At 51.0% G+C, this 25,274-nt stretch overlaps 2 protein-coding genes across 10 annotated transcripts in view; one reads left to right on the top strand and one right to left on the bottom strand.

Moving 5' to 3' along the window:
* The window catches only part of apaf1 (apoptotic peptidase activating factor 1), a 33,082-nt gene extending 25,807 nt beyond the window's left edge, over positions 1 to 7,275 (top strand). Inside the window, exon 27 of the mRNA XM_018747302.2 lies at positions 7,088 to 7,275. Within this exon, the coding sequence (XP_018602818.1) occupies positions 7,088 to 7,165 (78 nt within the window). The 3' untranslated portion in view covers positions 7,166 to 7,275. The remainder of the gene's footprint in view (positions 1 to 7,087) is intronic.
* anks1b (ankyrin repeat and sterile alpha motif domain containing 1B) overlaps positions 3,698 to 25,274 on the bottom strand; it is a 115,057-nt gene continuing 93,480 nt past the window's right edge. Inside the window, exons 1-11 of one of the 9 annotated variants that reach the window (XM_029249640.1) lie at positions 20,528 to 20,685; positions 12,809 to 12,916; positions 11,330 to 11,518; positions 10,480 to 10,605; positions 10,105 to 10,176; positions 9,171 to 9,257; positions 8,934 to 9,071; positions 8,655 to 8,822; positions 7,285 to 7,398; positions 6,250 to 6,341; positions 3,881 to 5,140 (exon numbers count right to left, since the gene is read on the bottom strand). In XM_029249640.1, the coding sequence (XP_029105473.1) occupies positions 5,092 to 5,140; positions 6,250 to 6,341; positions 7,285 to 7,398; positions 8,655 to 8,822; positions 8,934 to 9,071; positions 9,171 to 9,257; positions 10,105 to 10,176; positions 10,480 to 10,605; positions 11,330 to 11,425 (942 nt within the window). In that variant the 5' untranslated portion in view covers positions 11,426 to 11,518; positions 12,809 to 12,916; positions 20,528 to 20,685 and the 3' untranslated portion in view covers positions 3,881 to 5,091. Of the gene's footprint in view, positions 5,994 to 6,249; positions 6,342 to 7,284; positions 7,399 to 8,654; positions 8,823 to 8,933; positions 9,072 to 9,170; positions 9,258 to 10,104; positions 10,177 to 10,479; positions 10,606 to 11,329; positions 11,519 to 12,808; positions 12,917 to 20,527; positions 20,686 to 25,274 lie in introns of those variants that run through there. The other 8 variants (XM_018747290.2, XM_018747289.2, XM_018747292.2 and 5 more) reach the window with 8 other exon arrangements.

Here is a 25,274-nt window from a genome sequence, read left to right as displayed (position 1 = left end):
GTTCACACATTGATCGAATGAGGAAGGTCACCCGAGGTCACCGTTTACATAAAAATCTATATGTACTGTATGTAGAGCATGTCAACCAAATGAGTTTGTTTCTGCATATTTTTGCAAAGCATTTATCATTAAGTGCATGATGGAAAACACTTTCCAGAAGGAGTCCAGAACTAGGAAGACCCAGATCCAATTTAGGGAAAGTAAAAATGATTTCCTGACTCCCAGAAAGCCGGTCGAGTAAAAACGTTAGACGGATTATGCGCGCAGCCTCCGCACCACCCCGCCACAGAGCAAGGGTGATGGAAGGTAACGCTGCAGCTTACAGGCACAGCGTTCGGGCGCTTTTAAAAGTACCATTTAATCAGCTTTTGTTACTGGGAAGAAGATTTGTCAAGCAGAACATCTCTACGGGGGCATTAAGAAGCGGGTCCTCCCAGACAGGAGCGGAGTTGGCGGAAAAACTGCGCACAACTGCAGTGAGGATGAGGAGCAGCTGAGGGCCTGGAGACCAGTTTAGTGTGAGCTTTCGACAGGACGTTTGCGCTGGGATACGAGCGAAAACGCATTTCGAACCCTGCAGCGCTCAGCATTAGCACGTGAGCGCAAAGCCCTTCACCGAGGTACATGTGAGTGAGGGGAGACGCGGGAGGTGAGGACTGGTTCTGTCCTGCTCGCTTCATGAATGCAGGATCTCACGTTGCTAATTTTTGGACTGGACTCCACCTTACCCTTTGTCATGTACTTGTATTGGTACGGTGCGGTACCCTGTCTTGGAGGTCTTGTGAGTAAATTTTGGCTGTAAAATGATGGATCCTGAATTGGTCAGGGATTGTGGGAGGGAGCCCAGCTTCTTCAGAGTCCTCCATGCTGCCCCACCGTAATGGGTGGACTCATGGTCATGGTGCAAATGCTCTCAGCTTGACTTTCCATGTCCACAGCCCCACCTAGGAGTTGCACTGCCTGACTCTGTCACAGTAGGAAGGTTGGAAAGGTGATTATGGGAGGGCTTTCAAATGTTGGGCCCTCACTGAGCTCGGAGCTCATTCTTGACTGTATGGTACAGGCCCGAGTCCCAAACCGCACCGTGGTTCCGCCTCTAATTCTGGAGTCTCTGTGACTTTAAATGCCTGATAGTTTTCTCTGTCTGTCCGTCTCTCTTTCCAGGTGCCAACAGTCCAAAGTGAGACAAGCTGACCAGGGACGTTTCTAGGTAATAGTTGTGTTTAAAGGCATCTTTCTTCTCAGTCCATCATTTTCCATCAAACTACAATCCTTGGCCGTGTGTTATCGGCACGGAAAGGACTCCAAGGGTTTATTGCTGTACCACGGTTTGCTCTGGGCCGTGTTAGAGAGTGGTATTTCACAGTGAATTACTGCGGTGTTTAGTGCACGCAGGCTTTTGCTGTTGGCCAGTGTTTTATAGAGGACAGGCCTGGACACTCGTTTGTCTTCAAAATACTGTTTACAGCACTGCACTGGAGCAGTTTTTCTTGCGGTGGCTCACCAGGGTGTGCTGCACTTTGGCCACTGAGCTCTGGGGTGCAAACAGGATAGTGGGCATCACAAACATTGTGTGTGTTTTACTGAAGCGTGGTACATCCTCGGAACTACGGACTAAAGGCTGTGTCTATCGCTCCAAAAATCCACCGATTTTGTTTTGTATTTCTGTATACTGCATATGTATGTGCATGTATATGTATATATAATTTTAACCTTATTTGTTAATTATCATTTCCCAAAGTTTTGCCTGTCGTTTGTTGTTCTGTGAATGGACTGCATAATTGCCGATGAGTATCATTTTAGTTAAGCACCAAATTAGTTTTGTGCAGTGTCTTCCTGGACATGAGGAAGGGAGCACAAAGCTGTTCTTTTCTCCTCCTAACGGAAGTGCTTCAGTGAATCATTTATTCAGCTCATGGCTGTTCCTCCGAACTGCGGTGACGATACATGACGTGCCCCTCCAGACGCTGTCGTTTCTGCATCTTCTGCATCTGGAATGCTAAAGCGATGTTTCCACACGCCCATAGCATCTGTGCAGATGCATGTATGGTCTCAGCTGAACATCTTGAGAAATTTATAAGGGGGAATGAACCTCACAGCTCAGCAGTTTCTGTGACAGTTGAATTTGGCAATAGATGTGCAGTGAGTGCTGCTGTAGGGCTGCGTGGAGCTGCACGCTGAGGCCGTCTTCGCTGGAGCCGAACGTACCGTCATCCCCCAATGCCAGGCTACCTTTGTGGGCCTTCCCCGAGTCCGTGTATGTGAGACAGATATGGCAGTTTTTGTACTGAAGGCTACTTGATGGTAAATCCTGGTTCATCATAGCTTCTTATAATTCAACCCCTCACTGTGTTCAGTCCAGGTGTGCATATGGAACTTCTCACCATATTCCAGGGGACAATCATTGGTCATTCTTAGGCACAGGAGACCTAAAGCCTGGCTCTGTACAGAACCATTGCTGCTAATGTGCCGTATGTTGTCATGGCAATCTGGCAGAAGACGACACCAGTTACTTAAATGTGGAATATTTATGAATAATTACCACACACAAGCACAAGACAAATTTTTTTTTTTTTTGGTGTGTTCCAGAACACAGGGTTCAAAGGTCCACTGTTTCTAGCAGGACCCCAGAACCACCCACCGCTGTGAACCTCAGCTGCAAGTTTTCCCTATTGAATAAAACCCTTTTAGATCACATAGAAACCTGTTTATTTTCAGTTTAAAATATCAGCTCGGTATTCAGCGGTACATTTTGTGAATTCAGATGACAGTTGCTTTGCTTTTTGGAAAGTAATTTCTATGCTCCCCATCAGTAAATGCTACTAGAGGAGGAGAAATTGAAACTGTAGGCAGTAATGGTGTAAAAGCTGTTCCACTTTGAAGACTTTGCTGTAAGCACTGTAGATGCTCATCATGTACTACAGTGTTTTTTTTTCTTTCTCCTCCTCCTCCCCCCTTCTAGTCTCATCTGGCAAATGACTGACTGCTAGACCATACATGTCTAGGTCATGGGTTGTGAAGATGTACATTTATTCTCTTACCTGCACTTCAGTACGTTTCTTGCATCAATATTGTTAACTTTTGCATTCGATGTTTTAACTTTCTCTCCAAAAAAACAGATGACATTCTTAGTGCGAAACGGGAGCAATAGCTCTTCGTTGACAGTTGTCAGTGCCCATCTTCAGCTGTCAGTCACAGCCTCTTTACCGTGGACCGAGAGCTGACTAATCCATTTTCCGATGTTAGTATATTAGGGATAATGAGTTGTAACCTAAAGGCTGTTGGTTTGAATCCTCCTGCTTATAAATCACTTTAAGCAACTGCTTCAGCTAAAGGGCTGATAACTGACTACAGGGCGAAGTTGTCGTGACAGCCGTTGCCTTGAAAGGAAAGGACCTGACTTCAAATCCCTGGGCCAGCTGTAGCAGCCTTCATCAACGTATTTATGTCTCAGTTGCTCCAGTAAAATGACCCAGCAGTATAAATGGGTAAATCATTGTAAACAACTTCATATAAAAAGCTGACAAATAAGTTAGTAGAAATAGTTTGCATTTCATCAGTGCTATTGATTTTTTTAATTGGATTTAAGAGGTCGTGTATTTAACTACTGTATATTTTTCCATCAGGTAAAGCTGTTAACATTGCTAGAGAACATTATGAAACCTTGAACCTTGTTTTTGACTATTCTGCCCACCTCTATTTCTTCCCCTTGTGCAACTTTTTTTTTTTTTTAAAAAACTACATTCAGGCTTGTATCTTTGTTGGTGATGTTGAGTACAGCTGTAATTATAGCATATAAATGCATCAGCAGCCATGCAGACACTCAGAATAAAGTAACATGAGACAATCCTGTAAAAACAAATCCTGCAACTGTTTAGGGACAGAGACCAGGAGCCCTCGGCGACTGTACAAGTCATGTTTATTCCATGTGCTTTACAAGGATATAAATAATGACTAAAATTACAAAATCTGTGTACTGGAAGCCCAAGCCTATATACAGGTGTTAGTCTGCAGTCAGTCAGGGTATCATTCATTGTCCCCTGTAAAATCTTTAAAACTTTTTTACATTTTGTTTTTCTCTCAAAATTTGGTACCATGTCTCCATTGCCATTTACTGCGACTTTTACTACATTACATGTATGAACAATGAATTGGCAAAATATCTATTTACATGAGGACTGTTTTTATTCTAGTACAGTAATACTGCAGTAAAATATTACATCAGCCCCACAATAAATGATACAATGGTTTTTCAAATGAAGCCCAGCCATTAGCTGCCATCCACACATTCAGGGCCCATAGTTCTTTTTTAGGATGGCATTTTTTTTTGAAGCCCAGTTTCAGTTCAGCATGTCATATAAAAATAATGTAACATTAAGACAACATTAGACCATAATTTCACAATAAGAAGAATATTAATGGTAGTATAATAATTCTATATTAAACATTTAAAATGCCTGGCAATGTGAACACTGAATCAGATGGCATGACCGTTATTGGGTTAGCTACCTCCCTGGTGACACTGGCTCTCGCCAGCTCTGTGATGCCAACCTCACGATGCCAGTCCACTCAGTTGTGCATATTATACGGTGGTCTTGACCACAAAAGTTTTAAAAAAATAAAAATAAATTAAAAAAAAAAAAAACAAACAAAAAAAAAAACCAAAAGAAAAAGGCAAACCAGAGGTCCTTTATCCTGTGGTGACTCAAATGTCCCTCCACCCCCCCCTCCCCCAATCCACCCGCCCCACCTCCTACTGGTTCTTTTTAGAAGATTTCAGGTGTGTGCCTTGGTAACTGTCCACCAACCACTCTTTCCCCCCCATCCCTGGAAATACAGCTTTCCCAGCAAAGGTCACAGATGAAACCCATGGGGGTCCCAACACCCTCCCCACTCCCCCTCCCACACTGGCGATAGTTGTTGCCATGGCAGCGATGACTTCTGCAAAAGTGTACATTCTGTAAGGCCTGTTGCTCAGCAAGCTCTGTGGTCCGTCAGAACTGCGTGCGGGACAGAGTCCGTGTTTGGCAGGGCTGGGGGGGTGCCTTTAACAGCGTGTCTCTGAGAAGGGTCCGTGTTTAGCGGGGCTGGCTACATTCTTTGCATTCCACTGTAAAAGACATGAGCGTCCGGCACTGCCCTGTAAAGGAGATCACATGACTTATCCAGAGGCTCCTCCCACAGCCCTGCCTCTCCTGCTGGCCACACCCCTCTTCACCAGGCCAGCATGGACGTCATGCGCTCGACAAGCCACACAGCCTTCGCAAATTACACAGTTGGTGGTTTTTTTTTTTTTTTTTTTTTTTTTTTAAATTTTTAAAAAGAGCAAAAACATTCCTTTCATTGCAATATTTGTTTTCCTTTTCTGCGAATAAGTGTGATTGAACTGTGCCGCTCGAACTGAGGTACTTTCAGGGTGGGGCTCAAGCCACAGCTCCCTCTCACATACAGCAGGCCGCATGCCAAACTTCCCTTTCAGTAGTTCGCCCCAGACACACTCGTTGCTCAAACCACATGGGGGGGGTGATGAGATGAGGATTTTTTTTTTTTGACTGAAGTAAAATGCTGCTACATGGTGCAGAGGACAGTTCTTCCCTATCAGTCCATCCCTGCAGTAAGTGAACTCAGCGCCTTCCTCTCTGTTTGCCCCTCCCTTCCCCTCCCCACGACATGTCACAAAGCTTACTGACGGAGGGGTTTCTTAAAGAGGACCAAAAAAAAAAAAAAAAAAAAAAAAAAGACTAGTGTGAGCTCTTAGCAGCATTACGGTTTATTCTCACTCAGGCAGCTGGGGGGGGGGGGTGGAGAAAGGATGAGCAAGGGCTGGCGAAGGGAGAGGACGGGATTTAAAAGGGGAAAAAAAAAAGAGGCAAATGTCGCATCGCTGTTAGAAAAACGAGTGGAGGGACGCGCGCTCACTGCTGCCCCCTACAGGCTGAAACAGAGGCTCACCCTCAGGACAGCGTTTTCATGCGTCTGCAGCTTAGCTCTGGCTTGACCGCGCCCATGGGAGGGAGGCCAGTGCCGTGGTGGGGTAGGATGGGGAGGGTGGTGTGGGGGGGCAGGGGGGAGAGAGAGAGACACAGCGGCAGCGTCACCATGCAGCGGCCACAGTTAACGGCGGGCGGTGAGAAAGGTCACAGGTCAGTCGCCCTGTGGCTCCACGGGGGGCCTCTAGAGGGAGCTCTGAAAGGCACACACACACAGGAGTGGACAGTGGGTGCATATTAGAAAATAGTGGTCTCATACTTGGTGTTGACTCCTCTCTTGGCCTCCTGCCCCGGCTCCACTATCCATGGGACGTTGGCGTGGGCTTTCTGCTCCATGGACGGCTGCTCCATCTGTGAGGAGAGGTGGGGTCGGGGGCGGGGTCAGCGAGGGAGGGGGCGCAGTTTCCGCTCCAACACTCACGCACAGACAAATGACAGCTCTTGCGTTACGCGCCTGTGGCTGCGGGTGGTGCTCTACGCTTGCTGTGAAAAAGAAGCGATGGAAAAACGGTGGTGTGCACCAGCTCCCACCCACCCTCGTAGGTTTGTGTGTGTGCGTGCATGCCTGTGTGCATGTGTGCTCCACCCATAGACACCCCCATCTGATACAGCTAACTGATGGTGAGCTATTTAAATCAGGTGGAGATGTTTATGGTGGGACAAAAGGGCAGGTGGATGCACTGCCAGGAGGACCCAGCCCCGCCACCAGTCCTGTGCTGAAAGGGCAATGTGAGCGACGCACAGGGGAATTATGAGCTCACGTTCACGCGGTGCTGGACTGTCTGGTCTGTCGTAAGCAGCAGCAGCAGCTTTCAGTAAGTAAGTGCTATAACGTCCCTCTGAGGATGAGCGCAGCACGACCGCAGCCGTGGGCAAACTGTGCACCATGTTAAGTAGTACTGAAGTGGTGCAGCAGCGCATCATCCTGCTTTGTGGATCAGGAAGTGTTTGGGGAGGCGAGTAGAGAAAGAGTCACGGGGAGCGTTTCCACTCGAGTGCGTCTGGAGGTCACGGATTCACTGAGTTTGCGCTCCAACGCGGTACGACCCCGCTGCGACGCTCCCTGTCCTTAACCGTGTCCCTGTCCCTCGGTGCAGAGCGGAGAACCCACGGAGACACAAACCAGGCATGGCACTGTGGTGAGAAGCAGGTTCACGATGGAGATGCAGAAGTAAACGAGCGAAATGAAGAAATGAGCGAGTGAAACCAGCGAATGGAGCCCAACAGCCAAACGGACAAACGAAAAGGAAGGAAAGAGCGGAAAAAGGATAATAAAAGGAAAATGTAAGAAGACCTGAAATTGAACTTTGTGAGGATGAAGGAGTCGGGAAGGAGGAGGAGGAAGGTGAGGAGGCCGGTGGGGGGTATGTATGTGTCCCAGGGACCAGCGGCTAGAGGGGGGCATGACCTAGGGGCGGAACACAAGGGCACAAAGGTCAAAGGGCCTGGTTGGCACGGCAACACCACACCACGGCACAGGCACACACACACACATAGAGGCGCGCGCACACACACGCAGGCAGGCAGGCAGGAGACTGAGGAGGAAAGAGCAGTTGAGGGACACACGTGGAGATGAAGACAATGGAAAAGAGACAAGTGGAGGAAGACCAGTGGAGGTGATCTGCTGGGTAATGTGGAGTAGTGTGACCTTTCTGCTGCTAATGTGACAACACTGACTGACCCCCCCACGCACCACCACTGCTTACGACAGCCGGTCAGTGTCTCCCACAAGCAGTCCACGCTGCCACCGTGTGACTAACACACCCAAAGAGCCATTAGGTTGCTGTCACACGCAAAGATGGATCTGCCCATGACAGGAACACACACAGCTGGGTTCAGTGTGAGTTCGCAACTGCTCGCTTCCGCCCCCAAATCCCTGCTGACAGCCCTATGCTGTGGTAACGGCGGGGTGAAGCAGGGTAGAGCAGAGCTGTCTTACTGCCGCAACGTGAGAGGCACAAACGCTAGCCATGCCATCTCTGTTACAGTGCACTCTGGGTAATCCTATCCAGCCTCTCCAGGAATGAGCACAACAGTGTATGACAGGTGTGTCAGAAGTCTAGTAAACATGCAGGTAATAGCGGCGTGGGGCGGTATAGCAGCAGATCAGGGTACTGTGGTAAAGTGCAGCTCAGCACAGGAAGGACTTTCAGTGCATGTGTGTCCCACCCTTCGCCCCGGGGGCACACAGCTCTCCTGCTAATGTTTACCTGCACCCCAAAAGATGTCAAACCACCAGGCACAAGATAATGGTGTGTGGACACATGCACGCAGTGTCTTTATGCCAGTTAGGCTTCCTGGTGGTTTAAATGAAATCCGCTGCTCTACACTCATGTTTCCACGGAGACGGACGATGGAGACGCAATGAGCAGCAGCGGTGCTCGGGTCCTCGGCAGGCTGCCGTAAAACCGAAAGCCAGCACTCGTGCTTCACCTGCAGTACGGCGATGCCGAGCGGTGCTGCACAAGGGCCGCTCTGCAGGTGACTCGCGTGGCGTTTCTTGGGTTCACGTGGTGTGACCAGGAAAGAAGTGACGCCACACGTATGAAGCTGACGGTGCAGATGGGATCAATGGCGACAAGCTGATGGTAATGGTGACGCGTTAAAGGTGGAAGCGTGACTCGGGCGAGGGACTGACGGCACACGGCAGGAGACCGTACTCACAGACTTGCGAATGTTCATGCGGGGCTTGGGGATCGGTTTGGTCGGCTTGCTGTCGAAGCTCTCGGGCAGCGTGGACGAGCCGTGGCCGCTTTTCCGCGCCTGGAGAGCTAGCTGATAGGCCACCTCGAAGGCCTGACCCAGCGTCAAGATGATCTCATAGGCGAGGTTCTGCAGCACGCACACATGGGAAAACGGAGAGAATCGACAAACATCCCTCCAACAAGCGTGTGTGTGTGTGTGTTGCTGCGCTCAGGTGGCCTCTGCAGGGGATCTACTCACCACGTCGAAGGCCGTGAACACGTGACAGTAGTGGTGGCTGGACTTCAGGTCTTTGGTGATGTAGGCGAACGTGGAGAGATCCTCGGGGTCCTGGGCAGCGCAGGAGATGTTGCGGATTTCGTGCTCGGCGATGATGTTCTGCCACAGAGAGTGTGTGGAATTGCACGGTGTCAAGTGTGTCTTCCAGTGTGTCTATCGACTCTATTGCACAGGATGGACTCTGAGCTGTCTGCTCACCTTATTTGTGGCATCGATAAATTTGACTCCTTTGTAGGAGACAGACAGGACAATGGTGGGGATCTTCTTCATCTGTTCTGTAGACTTCTTAGAAAGACAACAGGGGGCTTTAGATCAGTAGAGGCTCACATCGTCCACGCAGCGTCCTTCCTACACACAGCACAGCACAGTACATGCAGACACTCGGAAGGGCTGCGCAGCTCCTCAGATACAGCGAACCTACACGGCTAAAGTCAAACTACGGGAAGTAACTTTTCTAACTTCAGCACGTGAACTTGGTTCTCGCCGTTATGAGATGCGACTGGCCTCAGACGCCCTCAAGATATCTTTTGGTCGGAAGCACGTCGGCTTAAAGCACGACCTTGTACATTTGTGCTTACAAAACGTCAAGGTCAGTGGGCATGTTTTGTTGCCGTGGCGACCACACATCAGTCAGCCTGAGCGGCGGACCCCCTTGGAGGGGACAGCATTAACGAGCGCACAGTCCCCTCCGGCCGGCTATCCCTGCCACGTTCCATCAGCGGCTCTCGGCTTTGCCATAAGGGCCATCGCAGGGGCCTCCGTCCTGACAGCAGCCCAAGCATGGGGGCGTGGAGCGACATTCACAGGAAGTGGCAAGTGAAATGTTGTAAATTCATGAGATGGAACGCGCTGGCCCTTCAGTCAGAGCCTTGTGCTCAATGGAGGCTGACAACGCACTGCAAGGGAAGGAGAGTTCAGACCCGACGCGAGTCGGCATCCCCGACGGGCCGAGCCGGAACCCGGGAACCCCTCTTGCAACATGCTTCGACTCGAGCTCCGTCTTCCCGAGTCACCATGCGCGTCGTTCTGCATGCGCCACGATGGCTCTGTCGGGTCTGATGACGCCTGTGATGAGCGCCTGCCAGGAAACTGTACGTGTGTTAGGGAACAGTACCGTCAGTGAGACTCTTACCCTCATTTTGGCACAGGCGTCCTGCGTGGATTCCGTCCCTCTCAGCTCCTTCACCAGCATGGAGCCCAGGTACTGGGGGGGAGACGAGGTAGGGACACGGCTGTTCACACTGCAGCACCCAGGACTAGCGGTGCTTTACTCCCCGCTCCACCTCTGTGTGGACAGCTTTGTCTCTGGGTCCACCTGCTCGACCCAGCAAGGCCCCACTACCCTCCACCCCACTGCCATTAAGTGATGCACTGATTGCAAGCACCCTAGCAGCAGCGCACGCACACACACACACACACACACACACACACACACACTCCACTGCAACGTGACAGTAAAGAGAAAAGGCGCACCACGGTGGGCTCTGGTGCGAGGGGTGGGACTTACATAGGCCTCGTAGTCACACGACTGGAAGATAAGCTTCTCGGGATGGTGCTGCCAGTACTGCACTGGCGTGGACGACGTCGCCTCGTTCGGCGGCCGCAACGTGATCGGCTCACACCATTCGCCTTGCTGAAAGCACACGGGTACAGAGCGGCCCGGGGGGGTCACTTGTGGCTCCGCTGCTCTCAGCGTGTTCTCAACTAGAAATGGCTAAAAAGGTATTTTTCTAAACAAAATGTTGAAATTTACATATCTTTTCCTCCCGCGTGCTAAACATACATGAGCGATCATATAACGAAAAGCGGGGGGAATCTTAAAACGGAATAGCTGGAGTTCAACTCGATAATCAAGGCAGAACGGTTACGATTCCTTGATTTCGGTTGCTTTGCAGCAATTGTGGTGCTGCATTAATCCCCCTCAGCCCTCCTCTGAAAAGGTTTCCTCTTCGCTACTGGATTTGTCCCCCCCCCTTTCTGCTTCAGGGAATTATGGGAAAGGCACACTTTTCCCATACATACACTAATCTATGTATGTGTAGTAGATATGATTGCAGACAGATTAGCTGTTCACTGTTTGGACAGACCTTAAATTTCATAATCCTCCAAAAATCATTCCTCCTTGAGGACACCAGTCAGTTACATGGGATGGTGTGTTTTCCTTATTAATAACTGTGTCGTGTGAGAGCCCTTCTCGGTGACGAGCGCACGGTGCCAAACAAGCGCTGCGGTGACTCGGTGCATTCGTTGAGCCCTGGGTTGGGTACGAGAACCTCATCGGGACCAGGGTTGGTCACAGCTGCTCCAAGGGAACCCTCCTTACGCCGCTCGAAGTGCCTCGTTGCAACGCTACTCACCATGCTCACTTGCGCCATCTGCCTCTCCAGCTTGGAGCGCGGCACATCGTCAAAGTAGTTTTCATTGCGTCGTCGCCGTGCGTCGGCCTGCATCATGAGGTGCTGCACGTCCAGGGAGCCGGCGGTAGTGTAGGCGCTTTGGCTGAGTGACGGCGACAGCTGTGGGGGCGTGTGGTTCCCGGTGGGCTCCTGCGGAGGGGTGGGGGGGCAGAGTCACCACTTGGGGGGTCTCCAGTAGCACATGACACACACTCATCCTGCATCCCCACATGCCCACTGCTCCACTCCCTCATGTTGGGGACAAGTGTCCTTTTGACTCCAAGTCAATTAAAGGCTCCCATATGGTGGCGGCGAATTGGCTGCAGCTCCAGGTCACCTGAGCCATGAGTTCAGTGGGGCAGTGCTTGCAGGAAGTGCTACTCACGTTTTGTGGGGGTGTGAAATACTGCTCCACTTTCTCTGCTACCTTCCTGGGAAGGGAAACCACGGTACAGTGCTGCAGGTGGACTTTATGGTGTGGGGGGGGGTGTGCTCAAGGAGACCCACAGAAAAGCGACCCCATGTTTCCGCTAATTTGCCGAATAGTCACGGAGCAGACGGAGAGGAGCGCGGTTGCAGATGACATCCCCGAGCCCATCTGTGCAGAGCGCGTCTGCTTCTGGCAACACCTTCAACTCGAGTCCCTGGAAAGGTGGCCTACAAGGTGACCCTGAACAGGTTCGGTCTCGACATCAGAACAGGAAAGGTACGGTCCTTAGTGAGAAGGCTGGATACGGGGACTGAGACGAGCGGTGGGGACAGATGTGAGAGTGTGAAGCTGCACAGGTCTGCAGGAAGGGACTTCAGAGCTTCTTCCTCGTTTTCCTCCTGCTCCGCACACCGTAATGGCGATAACCCCCCCCCCACAACACCCTGAAAAACATGATCGATTGCTGGCCACAGTGTCGCAGGGCACAAAGCAGTGTAGAATTAGTATTTTAGCAAGTAACGAGCCCAGCAGACTCCCACCCCCCTGGGCTGGCCAGGGTCGACAGCGCCTCTCTCCCCCGGCATCTCTCGCATCCCCAGCATCGAGGCTGGAACGCATTTCTGCTGCAGGCCCTGATCAGCCACTGCAACCTCCAGCTCTGGATGGTTCAGAGATCTTCCTGCTGAATACAGATCCCACTCTGAGGAATGGAGAAGAGCCTTCCCCCTCCTCACACACACACACACACACACACACACAGAGAAAGCAGAGGAGTGCAGCACCAGAGAGCTCCACTACCCATCAGATTGCCCTCCTCGTGCACAATACGAAAGAGTGGAGCACCATGGTACACGCTCATGCGCAGGACCACATATGAAGAGCACATGGAAAGGAGGCGTGGCTACATCACTATTGAGCGCAGGGTCTCTTTCACTGACCTGTGTGGCTCTTAACCACCAAGAGAAGACACAGTAAGAGGTCGGCGCTTGTGTCTCACGCCCCCGACTCACCCTCAGAGATATCGCTCGGGGTGGTTTTTGGGGAGGGTCGTCGTGGAGCCGGTCTCCCAGGGAGGCAAGGATACGCTTCCGGTGTCCTATCAGATTAATTTTCAGCACCTGGGGGGATAGGAAATGAGAGTGCTTACACACTGGCTCTTGTTAACAGAGGTGGCCAACAGCAGCGTTCCCCACACACACACACACACACACACACACACACACACACTCTCTTTGGCAGATGCCGTTTAATGCTGACATTTCATACGTACATTCATAAACTAGGATTATGTACTGCACGCTTCATCCGACAACTGGTCCGTGTTCGCATCCTACCGGTGTTTACGCCACTTGCCTTTGGGCCAGCTTGTGTGTGCGTGCAGGCTGTATGTCAGAAGGGCACGCTCGGTTAAAGTTGTGTGTGTAGACTGTAAATCAGGGTAAGGACAAGCTCTGTTAGGTGTGTGGGGACTGTAAATTAGGGTAAGGTTTGCCCTTAAAGGTGTGTGTTTTATGGCGCCACAAATTTACTCTGACTCCGCTCATCCAGCAGAGCCCTGCGCTTCCTCACGCATGTCGGTGCTCCAAGGCAATGTGTGTGAGATTAAGATTTCTTGCACACCTCAATGTAAATGAGTGTAAAGTCCCATTGTGTCGCCAGCACTGTGGACTCTGCACGTGCTCTGTATGTCCAAGGGTTGGACAGTGCCCCGCAGCTGTGTCCCTGTCCATCAGGTGAGGAACAGAGGTGACCGATGGCACTGCTATTCGTTGTAGCATCTCTCTCTCTCTCTGTCTCTCACACACACACAAATACACCCACAGAGGAGATGTGAATAACAGAGGTTAGGCCATGAGTTAAATGCTCTCTGGATAATCCAGCTATTAAGACATGAAGGAGGGGAGAAACAAAAAAAATTTAAAAAAAGAAAAACACACTACATCCTCTAGTGAAACACATCTGTTTTCCTGTGACCCCATTTGCCTGACAAAAAGTGTAACACAACAACCCAACTGGAACCCGCAGACAGGCCCCTCCTGTCGAGCCAAACAGAGAAATAATCACAAACATTCCACTAAAATCTTTTCTCCTTTAATAGTTTTTCAAAAGGACCCATAAATAATTATATTAGCACTACATTTACTCCATAATTATAATACTTGCAGATTTTTTTTTTTGGAATATAAACCCATCTGTGGTTGATTCAGTATAAAACTCTGGATCATCGTGTGAATTCCTGGTACTGGAGCTTCACCCGTCAGTTCCTCGCGGGCGTCTCGGGCCTCGGTTCGATCACCGATTCAGAACCCCGCGGTGCCGTCGCTGTCGGCTCGCTCCTCCCCGAGGGACGCGCTACGCGAGCGCTTGCTCCCAGCAGTTCGCACACGCCAACCGTGTTTCCCAACAAAAGCGTCTGGTTCAAATCCCAAGAAGGGATTTAATGCCGTTTTTTTTGCAGCACCCTGATCAAGACACTTAATTGCTTTGGTAAAGTTGAATCCCCGGCTGGATATTAGCGTAAAAGGCGCGCTGTTAAGTTGTGAACCGCGCAAGATTGCAAAGCAGAGAGGCACTGTGACGTCGTGTGTGTGTGTGTGTGTGTGTGTGTGTGTGTGTGTGTGTGTGTGCGCATGCAGTGGTAGTGCCTGGGAGTTGAGCTGCACATGACAAGGAGACAGGAATCCTTTCTGGGTGAAGAACAATAATTAAACTGTGTCTCACACATAGCTGTGACTTTAATTATCCTCAGAGCGACGATGTTGAGTTGGTGGGGGGCGTTGGGGGAAGGCGGTCATCCAAATGCTAATCACTACTCCCCCATCTCCTGCACCCATTCGCCAGTTACTGCGGTGCATCCGTTCCGCATGGCCTGAGCAGGGGCACGAACCCACAACAGCACGCAAACAGCGGAGCGCACACACACACACGCACAGAGCAGGTCGAAGGAGGCACGGTTTTTTGCTTTCCCACAAACCCAGCAGTGATGAGGGACCACGGACGTAAGGCCACCTTCTCCACATACACCGAGTCCTCCGGGACATTTCCCTGCGCGGGACCCGTGCTCCAGCGCTACATTTATATTTACTCACTTAGCCGACACATCCAACGCAACTTACGCTGTGAGGCTTGCGCTCTACATTTACATTTACTCGTTCAGCAGATGCTTTTCTCCAAAGTGACGTACAACTTAGAGTAAAGCAAAGTGCAGTCCCGAGTTCAGTCCACCTGTCACACAAGTGCGTGCACACACCATGAGTAGAGGGTACGGTTTCACACAGCTCCCTATCATTTGCGCTGCTGCCATTTATGATCTCGTCGTCGCCTTATTTGTTACTTGCACTTGGTGACTGTTTCGTATGTTATTGACTTGTGTTTCCGTTTGGCACGGCATTCTACATTCTGGCAGTAAAGGGTCCTATTTCTAAGACACATAACGTATGGAGCAGATAGGAGATGAGCAGAGAAGAGGGTCTGACACACGTATCTGGGGACCCTTCTTGAACGTACTGGGCTACTTACAACGATTCACCCGCTTACACAGCAGGGCATTTTCACCGGTGCAATTCAGAATCCCATGCTGAAGAGAACTACAGCGCGAGCAGGACCTCAACCCGTGTTTTTTTGAACACGAAGCCATGGATCTAAATGGACTTCCAGCAGCGTACTACGCACTCGCCGGAGAACGCCGTTCGTGACGCTCCGGAACATCCGCCAAACACGGGCTCGCTGTCACGGAGACGCCGACACGGCCAGCCTCTGCAAGTTATAGTGCTTCGGCAAAGAAGGGCTGTTGAAGCGGCCGATGACGGTGTGGGCGCAGCCCTCGACCCTCCGCGGTGCGAGTGCGTGTCTTTACGAGAGCTTCACACCGCTGCGATCCTAAGGAGCTCAGATTTCTAATGGCAAGTCACAGTGCAGTAACAACAACAACAATAATAATAATATTATTACGCTGCTGATTAATATTAAACGTTAGCGAAATACCCACTGAGCAAAGGACAGAGAAGAAAACAAAAGGGCTGCTGGGGCTTCGCTTATAAAGCAGTACCTGACTCTAAATTCTACGGATGTGATCTGATGCACAACCCACAGGCCGCGGCACTGGGATTTATACATTTCAAAAGCCGCGCGCTCGTACTGGAGACCATCTCCCGTGAACTTTCTCGAGCTGCTTTACCACTCGAATGCTCTTTTCTCAGTCCGCATTTTGGGATACGATCATATGCTCACATCTAGCATCATATCTCGGCAAATGTTTGTAAACGAGTTGCGTGTTCTCGTGATCTTTTCTCTGTTGTGCGGTAAAACGGCCCACATTTCAAAAGCCAAGATGAAACCAATGTAAACATGTCTTCTGAAGTGCCTCTTTCCTCTAAAAGGAAATCGGGCAGGGGTTGGCGGAGGGGTTAGGGCCCTCCTTGCACTTGAAGAACCCAGGTTCAAATCCCACCTCTTGCTGCAGAGCAACGTGCGGCACGAAGAAAGTTACCCAGCTGTTAAAAAGGATGAATCGCTGTAAGCAGGTTAACGCCGTAAGACACTTAGGAGAGATGTGTCGGTTAAACGGATAAATACTGAGCGGTGCAGAGCAATAAGAGCTGGATCAGTCAGAAGCATCTCTCTGCTCTCCCCAACATCTGGTGCTGAGAGGCGATTCTAACAATGTCCCCAAACACTTCGTTCCAGGACGCTGTAAACGATGCCCAATGAGTAATTAACCTACTTTCAGCCCTGCGGCGATGTCACTGCGGAATACGGCGGATCGGGGCGTGTCGACGGGGAACGGGGCACCCGGGTGGGGGTGGGAATGCAGCTCGGCCTGCCGTCAATCAGCGGATGTGCAGAGAATGGCTTTAATTTAGATGCAAATGGTGCAGAGGGAGACGCAGGGAGGCCCTGGGAGCTGTGCGCTAAACCGTCTTCCACGTTCCAGCGAGGAGCCCCGTTACATAAAAACAAAGGCCACGCAAGGACTGCAATAATCCTCTCCCTGAGCCCCTTTCAGACATGCCTTATAAATATAAATACACGCAAAGACACACACGCGCACGCGATGGTATCGGCAGCTCGCACACTCACTCGGCCAGTGCTCCAAAGCGCCAGTGTGCGTCTTTTAAGCAGTCTTCCTCTACAAAGTAATTATATTCATATACCAACTACTTGTCGAGCACTTCTCGCCGTGGGGACCTGCAGGGCATCCATCGTCATTAATATCTCTCGTTCCTGCATATTTCATTTACGTGGATTATACACACCACCTATGCAGGCTACAGCATACAGCAAACGGGCTCATGCAGTAATAGCAGTGATTAAAAATAATGCAGTCACCCACAGGAAGATGAGAAGAGACCTGTGTGGACGGTGTGTGCAATCAAGTGGCGCGGGAACAGAAATGGGGACGCGGTGCGCCGCCTCGGCCTGTTGTGTGTTTTGCAATCGATTCTGTAATCCCCGTTAAGCTCTGTGACTCCAGGGGAAATGGCCGTCATTACGGGATTAACCTGGACGGACATCAGTAACGTTGCTAAACCTCTGCTACCGTTTGTGTGGCTGCAGGGGAAAGAGTCAGCGCCTTGACCACAGTGTCCCCAGCGTCCCCTGGTGAGAACATATGCCGGGCCTGTGTGGAGTAAGAGGAAGGCCGGGGTTCTTCTGCATCCACGTGGACAGCCAACATATATGCTGTAGGCAGGGCGACACACCGACCTGTCAAAATGTGCCCAGACACACAGACACACGAATGCTCTCGAGGCCCCCTTAGCAGGTCAGACATAACGTGCGGAGTCCATCCCTGCGTGGGGGTGCTGGTGGGGTGGCAGGACTCCACGTAGCAGAGCAGCGGGAGACCCTATGGTCCCGTGGCCTGGCTCGGCCCAGACCGCCCCGCAGCTCACTGACCACGATAGGTCCTGACAGCCACACAAAGAGCATAGAGCAACTTCCCACGGGAGCAGCAGCGGGGCGGAACGGTTGGAACAGACAGCGACTGTGAGCCTGGGAGTCCGAAGGTGCTTTTTGATGGTGCCGCATGGGCCGCGTGTTCATCGGGAAATAGCTGCGGTTCTGCTCTGCGTGCTGAAATGACCAGCACTCACGGGTATAACCGTGGGACAGCACGCCTACCACTCTCCTCGCACCGGTCTGTCAACAGGACAGGCCCATGGGAAGACACAGACCCGATGTCTCCTCTGATGGTTCAAAGTGCCAATCAGTCCCTTTCATCGTGCTCCATCAAACAGGGCGTCGGGCCAGACCCGTCGAACCGCTCACACACCGTAGGCCATCGCTCCCATTGTTGCCGTACAAAGGATCGTACCAGTTGCCATGACGACATACGAGAGGTCATGGAACACAAAGATGTGAGCTGAGTTCCGTCAGAGAGGCCTGTGTCCGGTTGGCCTGTAGACCCTCTCCATGGTGACCTCCTGCAGGGACAACATCCCCCATGGTTCCTGCTGACACCTCCAGAGATCCACAAGATGCTACAGTAAGCCGGACACAATGCAATACCTCTATTACACGTTTGTTTACGTGCTTTTATCACCTGCTTTGTACACATTCTCCACAGCATCTATACAGCCCGAGCAGAAGCGATTCTGACGTCCGAACCGCGTTTCATCCCGCGATACTCGCGCTCTTCCTCCACTGGATCGCGCTCGCCGAGGACAACCTCATCCACACACACGCCTCTTGTTGCTTCAGATTCCGTGTGCCGGTTCACTACTGCGGAGGCTCCGAGCGGAAATCGATCCTCCCTCCAAGTGCTGAAGGAGACGACCGAGGTGACCGGGGTGAAGGTTCAGACCCCGGGAGCGTTATTGAAATTGCAAGAGAAAACAGGACCCGTCAATAACGTAATTCACGTCTGCATTTTCAACAGGCCCCGTTATCTATTCTTCCCCCATCAGTAACCCAGGGAGAAACAGACCCCATTTCCTCAGATCCATTATTAACCAGCAGCTGGTAAAGCAGGTCCACCCGGATGGGGGTAGCGCTAGTCAGTTACCTAGCAACTGCGAGGGGCACTGCTGCTATGCGCAGAATACAGTCGGTTTCGGCTCCAACGGAACGACAGGAAACGCGACGGCCGCTTCGGGCCATCGCTCATGGGCTGCGGTCCGGTCCTAGGACCCGGAGCTCGGTAATAACCCCACAGGACTAACTGTCACGCTTTAAACAGAGGAACACGGCACCTCTGTGCAGTCACACACACACATATAGCATGGATATGGACAATACACACACAGTCACACACACGGGTAGCTTTCAACGTATAATTCATAAGGTGTATGAAGGAACCAAAAAGGTGGAGGACAGAAGAATGGTTATAGGTTCCCGTTTTGTTCCACTGTACTTTTGGACATGAGTCCTTCAAGTAGGGGGAGAGAGGATGTTCTGGACGAGGGTTGGACTCGTTCGGTCCACTCCAGGTGGACCAGAGCGCTTCCTCTCCATCTCCAGCACACACTCAACGCTCTTCTCCACAGGTGCGTCTCGGCAGCTTCTCCGCAAACACTCGGATGTTTGTTAATGAATGTGGACGCCCGCCCCCGCGCTGCATCGCGGCCAAACCAACAGGTGTACCACACACAGGTGTCCACACCTCCCCCCCACTCACAAACACGCAGGCACGTCAGAGAGACCAGAAGGCTGCGCAGTGTGCAGGAAGAGCAGACATCCTGAGGGCAGGGAGAACCCGGATACTCCCCAGAGAGTCTTGTGGCAGGAGGTGGAGTCACACCACAAGACTCGGAGCTGTGAAAGCGCGGGCTCGGACGTGTGTGTGTGTGTGTGTGTGTGTGTGTGTGTGTGTGTGTGTGTGTGTGTGTGTGTGTGAGGAGAGCAGCTGCTCCGTTCCATCACCACAGGTCTGCAGCAGCTTCCCAAGCAGGAAGGGGGCACATTGCCAGGCCGGGGCTCTCACCTCACCAGGCACAGCCACCCACACCCAGTGACCCAGTGTGTAGGTGCCGGTGCACCTCCCACTCCCCGTATGGCCCCAAGAGCTGCCTGGCCCGCAGCCCACAGCCCGCAGCGCTCTCCACCCAGGACCTGCCCCGTAACCTGCCCCGTAACTGCCCCACGAGGAGCGAGGGAGCGACTATGACATCAGAGCTGCACTGAGACCAGGAGTGGCACCGGAGTGAACGCATTAAAATGCGCGAAAGCAGGATTAGGAGGAACACGCCTCCACGTGACCCCAAAGGATCTCGGTCTCAGTCACAGTGAACAGAGTTACAAAAGTTATCCTGAACCGCACCGCCAGAGGACACAAACAAACGTCAGCCAGCGCCACAGCGTTCAACAAGGTGTGCAGTGTAATTGAGCGAATGGCACAATTTCGGCCCACGTTGGCAGAACCGCATCAGGAGAGGGAGCGAACCCGACTCGAGCGAGACACTACGTGAACTCAGACGGGACGAGGAGCAGTCTTCAATCCAAGTTCCCACGAAATGTAAATAATGAAGAAGCCTCTTTTCACGTGACGCCTTGCACCGCGACCTGCCTGGGACAGGAGTGCCCTCAGCCGGTCTCTCGGGTGACCGCTCGACGCGGTCCTGCGCACCGGGCTCTGCGCAGGACCACACACACCCCTGGGGAGCCAGCGCTGCGGTGGGTGGGTGGGGGGGGGGAGATAGAGGAGAGGCAGCACACAGAGGAGGAACAATGGAGCCGGCAGAGCACGTATGAAGCGGCCGTCATACGTGTCGTTGAGACGGCGCGCTCACCTCCGCGGAAAAGGGGGTCCCGTCAGGAACGTGCCGATTGCACTCCCCCCACTCCTTCCTGTCGGCGCCGGGAGCGGGGAGGCGGCGGCTGAGCCGGGGGGTCCCGGCGTCGGGCTGTAGAGACGGGCTGCACGGCGCAGCCACAGAGCCGTGCCGAGTGCTCCTTTAGCAGCAGCCAGTGCTAGAACCAGGACCAGAACCAGGACCGATGCAGTGCCAGTGGTGCAGCGCTCTCTTGCTCGAGTCCTACTCGTCTCAGTGCAGACACCGCTACGATTTCTCCCTCCCTCTCTCTATCCCCTCCTCTCCGTCTCTCTCTCTTTCTCTCTCTCTCTCTCTCGCCTGGTCTCCACCTCGTTACTATGGCGACTCGGGCCACATCCAGAGACAAGCTCCTGCACGCTGGCTGGCAGCGCAGGTAACTGAAGAGCATTGAGCTCCAGCAGCTCGCACCATTAACCCCTTGTCGTCAGCACCCCCGTCCTACCCCCACGTGCCTACGGCAGCCCGGATCTTTAACTGCATCCTCCCTGGAGCGCTGCGCTTCTGACTTCCGTGGCTTGCGCAGCTTGTCCTTGTGCAGAAGCATGCACACACACACACACACACACACACACACACACACACACACGTGTGAGAACTGACACACACAAGCAGGTAATTTTTGCTCTCCTGCATCCTTAAGACATCATTAATGTAGCAGCACCAGAATGGGACTCTGCTGGGGTCTGCGTCCACAAAACACCAGACACACACTGAAGTGCTAGGAAACGGAACACACGCAGCAGAACAAACAGGACTGTTACAACACAGCGAACATGATGAGAATGGAAGACGAGGATTAGGATCCTGTCTCACTACACCTTCTCTTTGCTCACATCTCTATTTCATGATGGACCATAGACTGTACGTGCGTGCGTGCGCACACACACAGCAGTAATGGTCTCCCCATCAAACACAGGTCTGATGGCCAGTTGGAATCTTGGTTTGATGCAGTTTCATCTGCATTGCATATCTGTCACACACAACCATCCATTCCAGAGCGCATGTGATATAGAGAGAGAGAGAGAGAGAGAGAGAGAGAGAGAGACTCCACTCAATCCCAGTTGAATTTTCAAGCCCAGTCCCAGCCATCACACTTCTGTTGTGAAACACAAACCTATAAATAAAACCAAATTTTCGGTGTTTGCATGTGGGCGTGTGCGGCAGCGTGTGCGAAAGCATGTCAGTTGCCTGCGCGCCTGCCAGGAAACGTGTGTGTGACTCCCGCTGGAGGACAGGAGGCCAGCCCCACACAGCAGATTGCTTCCTTGTCGACACACGCACGTGGAGTTTCCCCAAAGTCTGTAATTCCTGTTTCCACACGCTGCTCTCTCTGGTTGTCTCTGCACAAGCCCACGTCGTCTCACGCTGCACACACGCACACCAGATGGTCAGCCTTTGTCATCACTGTGGCTTTTACAGCTTTGCGTTGACACACACACACAGAGACACACACCAACAGTGACATGCAAGTGCAAGCGGACCTGCACCAGCACACCCTTCTACGCACGCAGACCTGAGGCTGGGCAGAGCAACGAAATCCACTCCGGACGTCAGGTATCTATGCCAACGGCTGGTTGTCACGGCAACTAACAGGTCATCAAAAAACTATTATTATTATTATCGAGTGGATGCTTCTTTCAGGTGCCGCAACAAGTTCCAGACTCCTCCACGTGAAGAAGGTTCAATTGAGCTGAGCCTCTCAGTTTGGCAGCACACTGTGGCCCTCAGGCATGCCATATATGGTTCTCCTTACCGCAGCTGTACATTTTACCTGGGGTTCTAACCACCTGTGCAGCACACAGTGGGGGGACGTGCAAAAGTGTGAGGACAGATACACGCAAACAGCCATGTTCCTGTGCAGGCGCGCACACACAAACGCAGATACGCCCCTTCAGATGCTCACTCACGCTCACACACACGTATGTGCGCTGTGTCGATGGTGGGAACATCCCCATGTCGGGGAGTTCTGACGTCTGGGTGGCGTGTATTGCTCAGACATGAAGGAGTGCTCAGTCTCCTCTGTGGAAGAACACATTCCTCTGGGTAACCTTTCAGGACAAGCCACTGCTAGCAGCCCCACTGTGGGACTCCCACAAGTATGTACCAGCCTCGCAGTGAGTGATCAGAACGTACAGCCAAAAACACAAGGCTTCTTAAAAAGGGGAAAACAATCAGCCTTAAAGAGCTCTTCTCCACAGCATTAGGCACTGGGTCAATTTCTCCTTTTATACGTATTTTATAGACGCATGCATGTGCCTGCGTGCACGCGCACACACACACAGTTCAGCTGCAGAATGGTGTATATCCACATACCCAATGGTTTGCATAATGGGCATCTGGCTCCATACAGTGGGATTCTTCCCCATTATACAAATGAAGCCAAACGTGCAGAGTGATGTAGCAGTGTACGCTGGTTCCTTAACCTGCACACACAACCAGGGTGGAAGTCTATTCATAACCCTGTTTGTTTGTAAATCCAAGGTCACTGCTACCACTAATTCACAATCAATAAAACCATAGTAATACAGATATCCCTCAAATTTGACTGATAGGTTGTGCAAAAATCTTATGGTAATGCTGTATAAAAAAATTCTCTAAAACTTTTTTTTTTTTTTTTAACTTCAACAGTAAAACCAAAGTTATTATTTAAAATCTGAAATGTTACTAAAAGTAAAATAATCTGTCACTTTCACAACTTAATCAGTCCCAACAGCAGACGGATTCATCCCATTAGGCGTATGCAGTCTTCGTCAGCTTCTGGCCACTTTCAGCTTGCTCCATTATCTACACTATCAAAGTAATATAAAATTATTTTGCATAACTTCCCTTACTCTATTAATAATACCTTTGTTCTGTTAAAGTCTCAAATAAAGCTATTATATATTTAAACACTTTCACTCCATTGTTAACATTTTCATGAATTTTTTTTTTTTTTTTTTTTTTTAAATCAAATTCCTACTTAATGGTGACTGTTGACCGGTTCATCTCATAAACATGCGCAGGGCTATTCATCTTTTCATTCATCACAGACACTGACAAACACCAGGCAGGGGCTGTAAAGAGTGCTGATCAGACGAACGAAGGCGGTCTCACACCACCATACTGTGCGGGTGCATTTTACTGCCAGCTAACGCCTAGGGTGGAAAGGAAAGGCAAGTCACTTTTACTCTGCAGACAGAAGCTTCAAGTGAAGAAAATTCAATCAACAATAAATAACCTGAAAACAACATTAATATCTTTGAAAATTTGGAACACAAGGGGCCAGAGGGCTACCGTACTGTTTTGAAACGCAAATGAGCGTACGCTGCATTACTTATTATAATGTTACAATAGTTAATACAAGTATACTGGCAGCATCCTTTTATAGGTGCAGCTTTGGGGGTCTCTGAATGCTTTTTTTCCCTAATGGTAATTCCACCCCCTTATAAGGGAGGGTTCCCTGTTCTCTGCCCAAGTGTGGAAAAGCTGCATATGGAGTTTTCAAATGGCTACAGATTAATTGACACACGAGACATTGGCGCCATCTAGCGGTCAGAGCTGCGCTTCACACGAAGGAGGTAAAACTGCTGCTCCATTTCTGCAGGTGATCATTAACCTCTAAAACCTTCAGCAGGGAGGGGTCTCAGGTTGTTCCGTTCGCTCACAGCTCCAGGTACGCGGCCCTAGGCTGTACGTTTCCACATTTCACCGTTTATCTTTCTTTTCAAATAAAGGCACTGGCCCCAGCATGCGTTACATTAAATGACCTGGAACACGAAAGGATGCCCGCCTGTTGCATTAACAAAGGTTTTAGGGGTGTGTATCCTTTGCGTGAACAGCGTCTCGAGCGCTTGGCAAACATCTATTTCGGTCTGTCCCGGGGAGCTGGCGTGTTGGGGGTGGGATTATGGCGTGCAAAGAAACACTGCAGTGGTCTAATCCCCGGCTAGGGTAAAAATCCCACCCCTCCAGCAGGCTCAGACAGCAGCAGCTATTTTAAACCACAGCACAGTCTCGCCTGGCCACCTAACTCCAAAATCCCACCACCCACGATCGCTACGGCATCTGTTACCCTTGGTGATTATCAAAGGGCCCCCTCACTCTGGAGCACTCTGAATATTCGATTCTTTTCTCTTTCACTCACCCCTTGTCTATCTGTCTCTGGCTCTGTTCTGCCACCATTATTTATGCGGCCGCCTCTGTCTGCTCTCTCTTGGTCATGTGGCAGAAATATTAAAAAGGCTGCGTAAACAACAAGGCTGTTTTTGATCGCCCTTTTTGAATCTGGAGACGTGCAGCAGCGTATGGTCGGACATTGGCTCGCAGCCCACGCTGGTAAAATTGCCCGGAAGAAGTCTGTCCTGCCGCTGTCGGGTACGCATGTGCTTGTTAATGCTTCATTGGCTTCAGTAAAAACACAGTGCAGAGGAAAATATACACACACACATACACACCGACTGTACACAGGTGCACAAAAATGTACATATTCACACATCCAAACACGCATAACACAAGCATAACTTGCAGGATACAATAAATATGTAGACACCAAAATGAGCAAATGGGACAGACAAGACACAGGGAGCACATATAATACACACACACATGTTTACACACTGATGAACACAAGGTGATAACCATATAAGTAAATACGCATCTGCACACAAATACGCAGATACACGGTACAGCTTCACAGCTACGAAAGCATCGGAAAGACCGGCGC

This window comes from Scleropages formosus, chromosome 2 (genome assembly GCF_900964775.1).
Source record: "Scleropages formosus chromosome 2, fSclFor1.1, whole genome shotgun sequence".
NCBI lineage: Eukaryota > Metazoa > Chordata > Actinopteri > Osteoglossiformes > Osteoglossidae > Scleropages > Scleropages formosus.
This window is presented reverse-complemented; position numbering and strand designations above follow the sequence as displayed.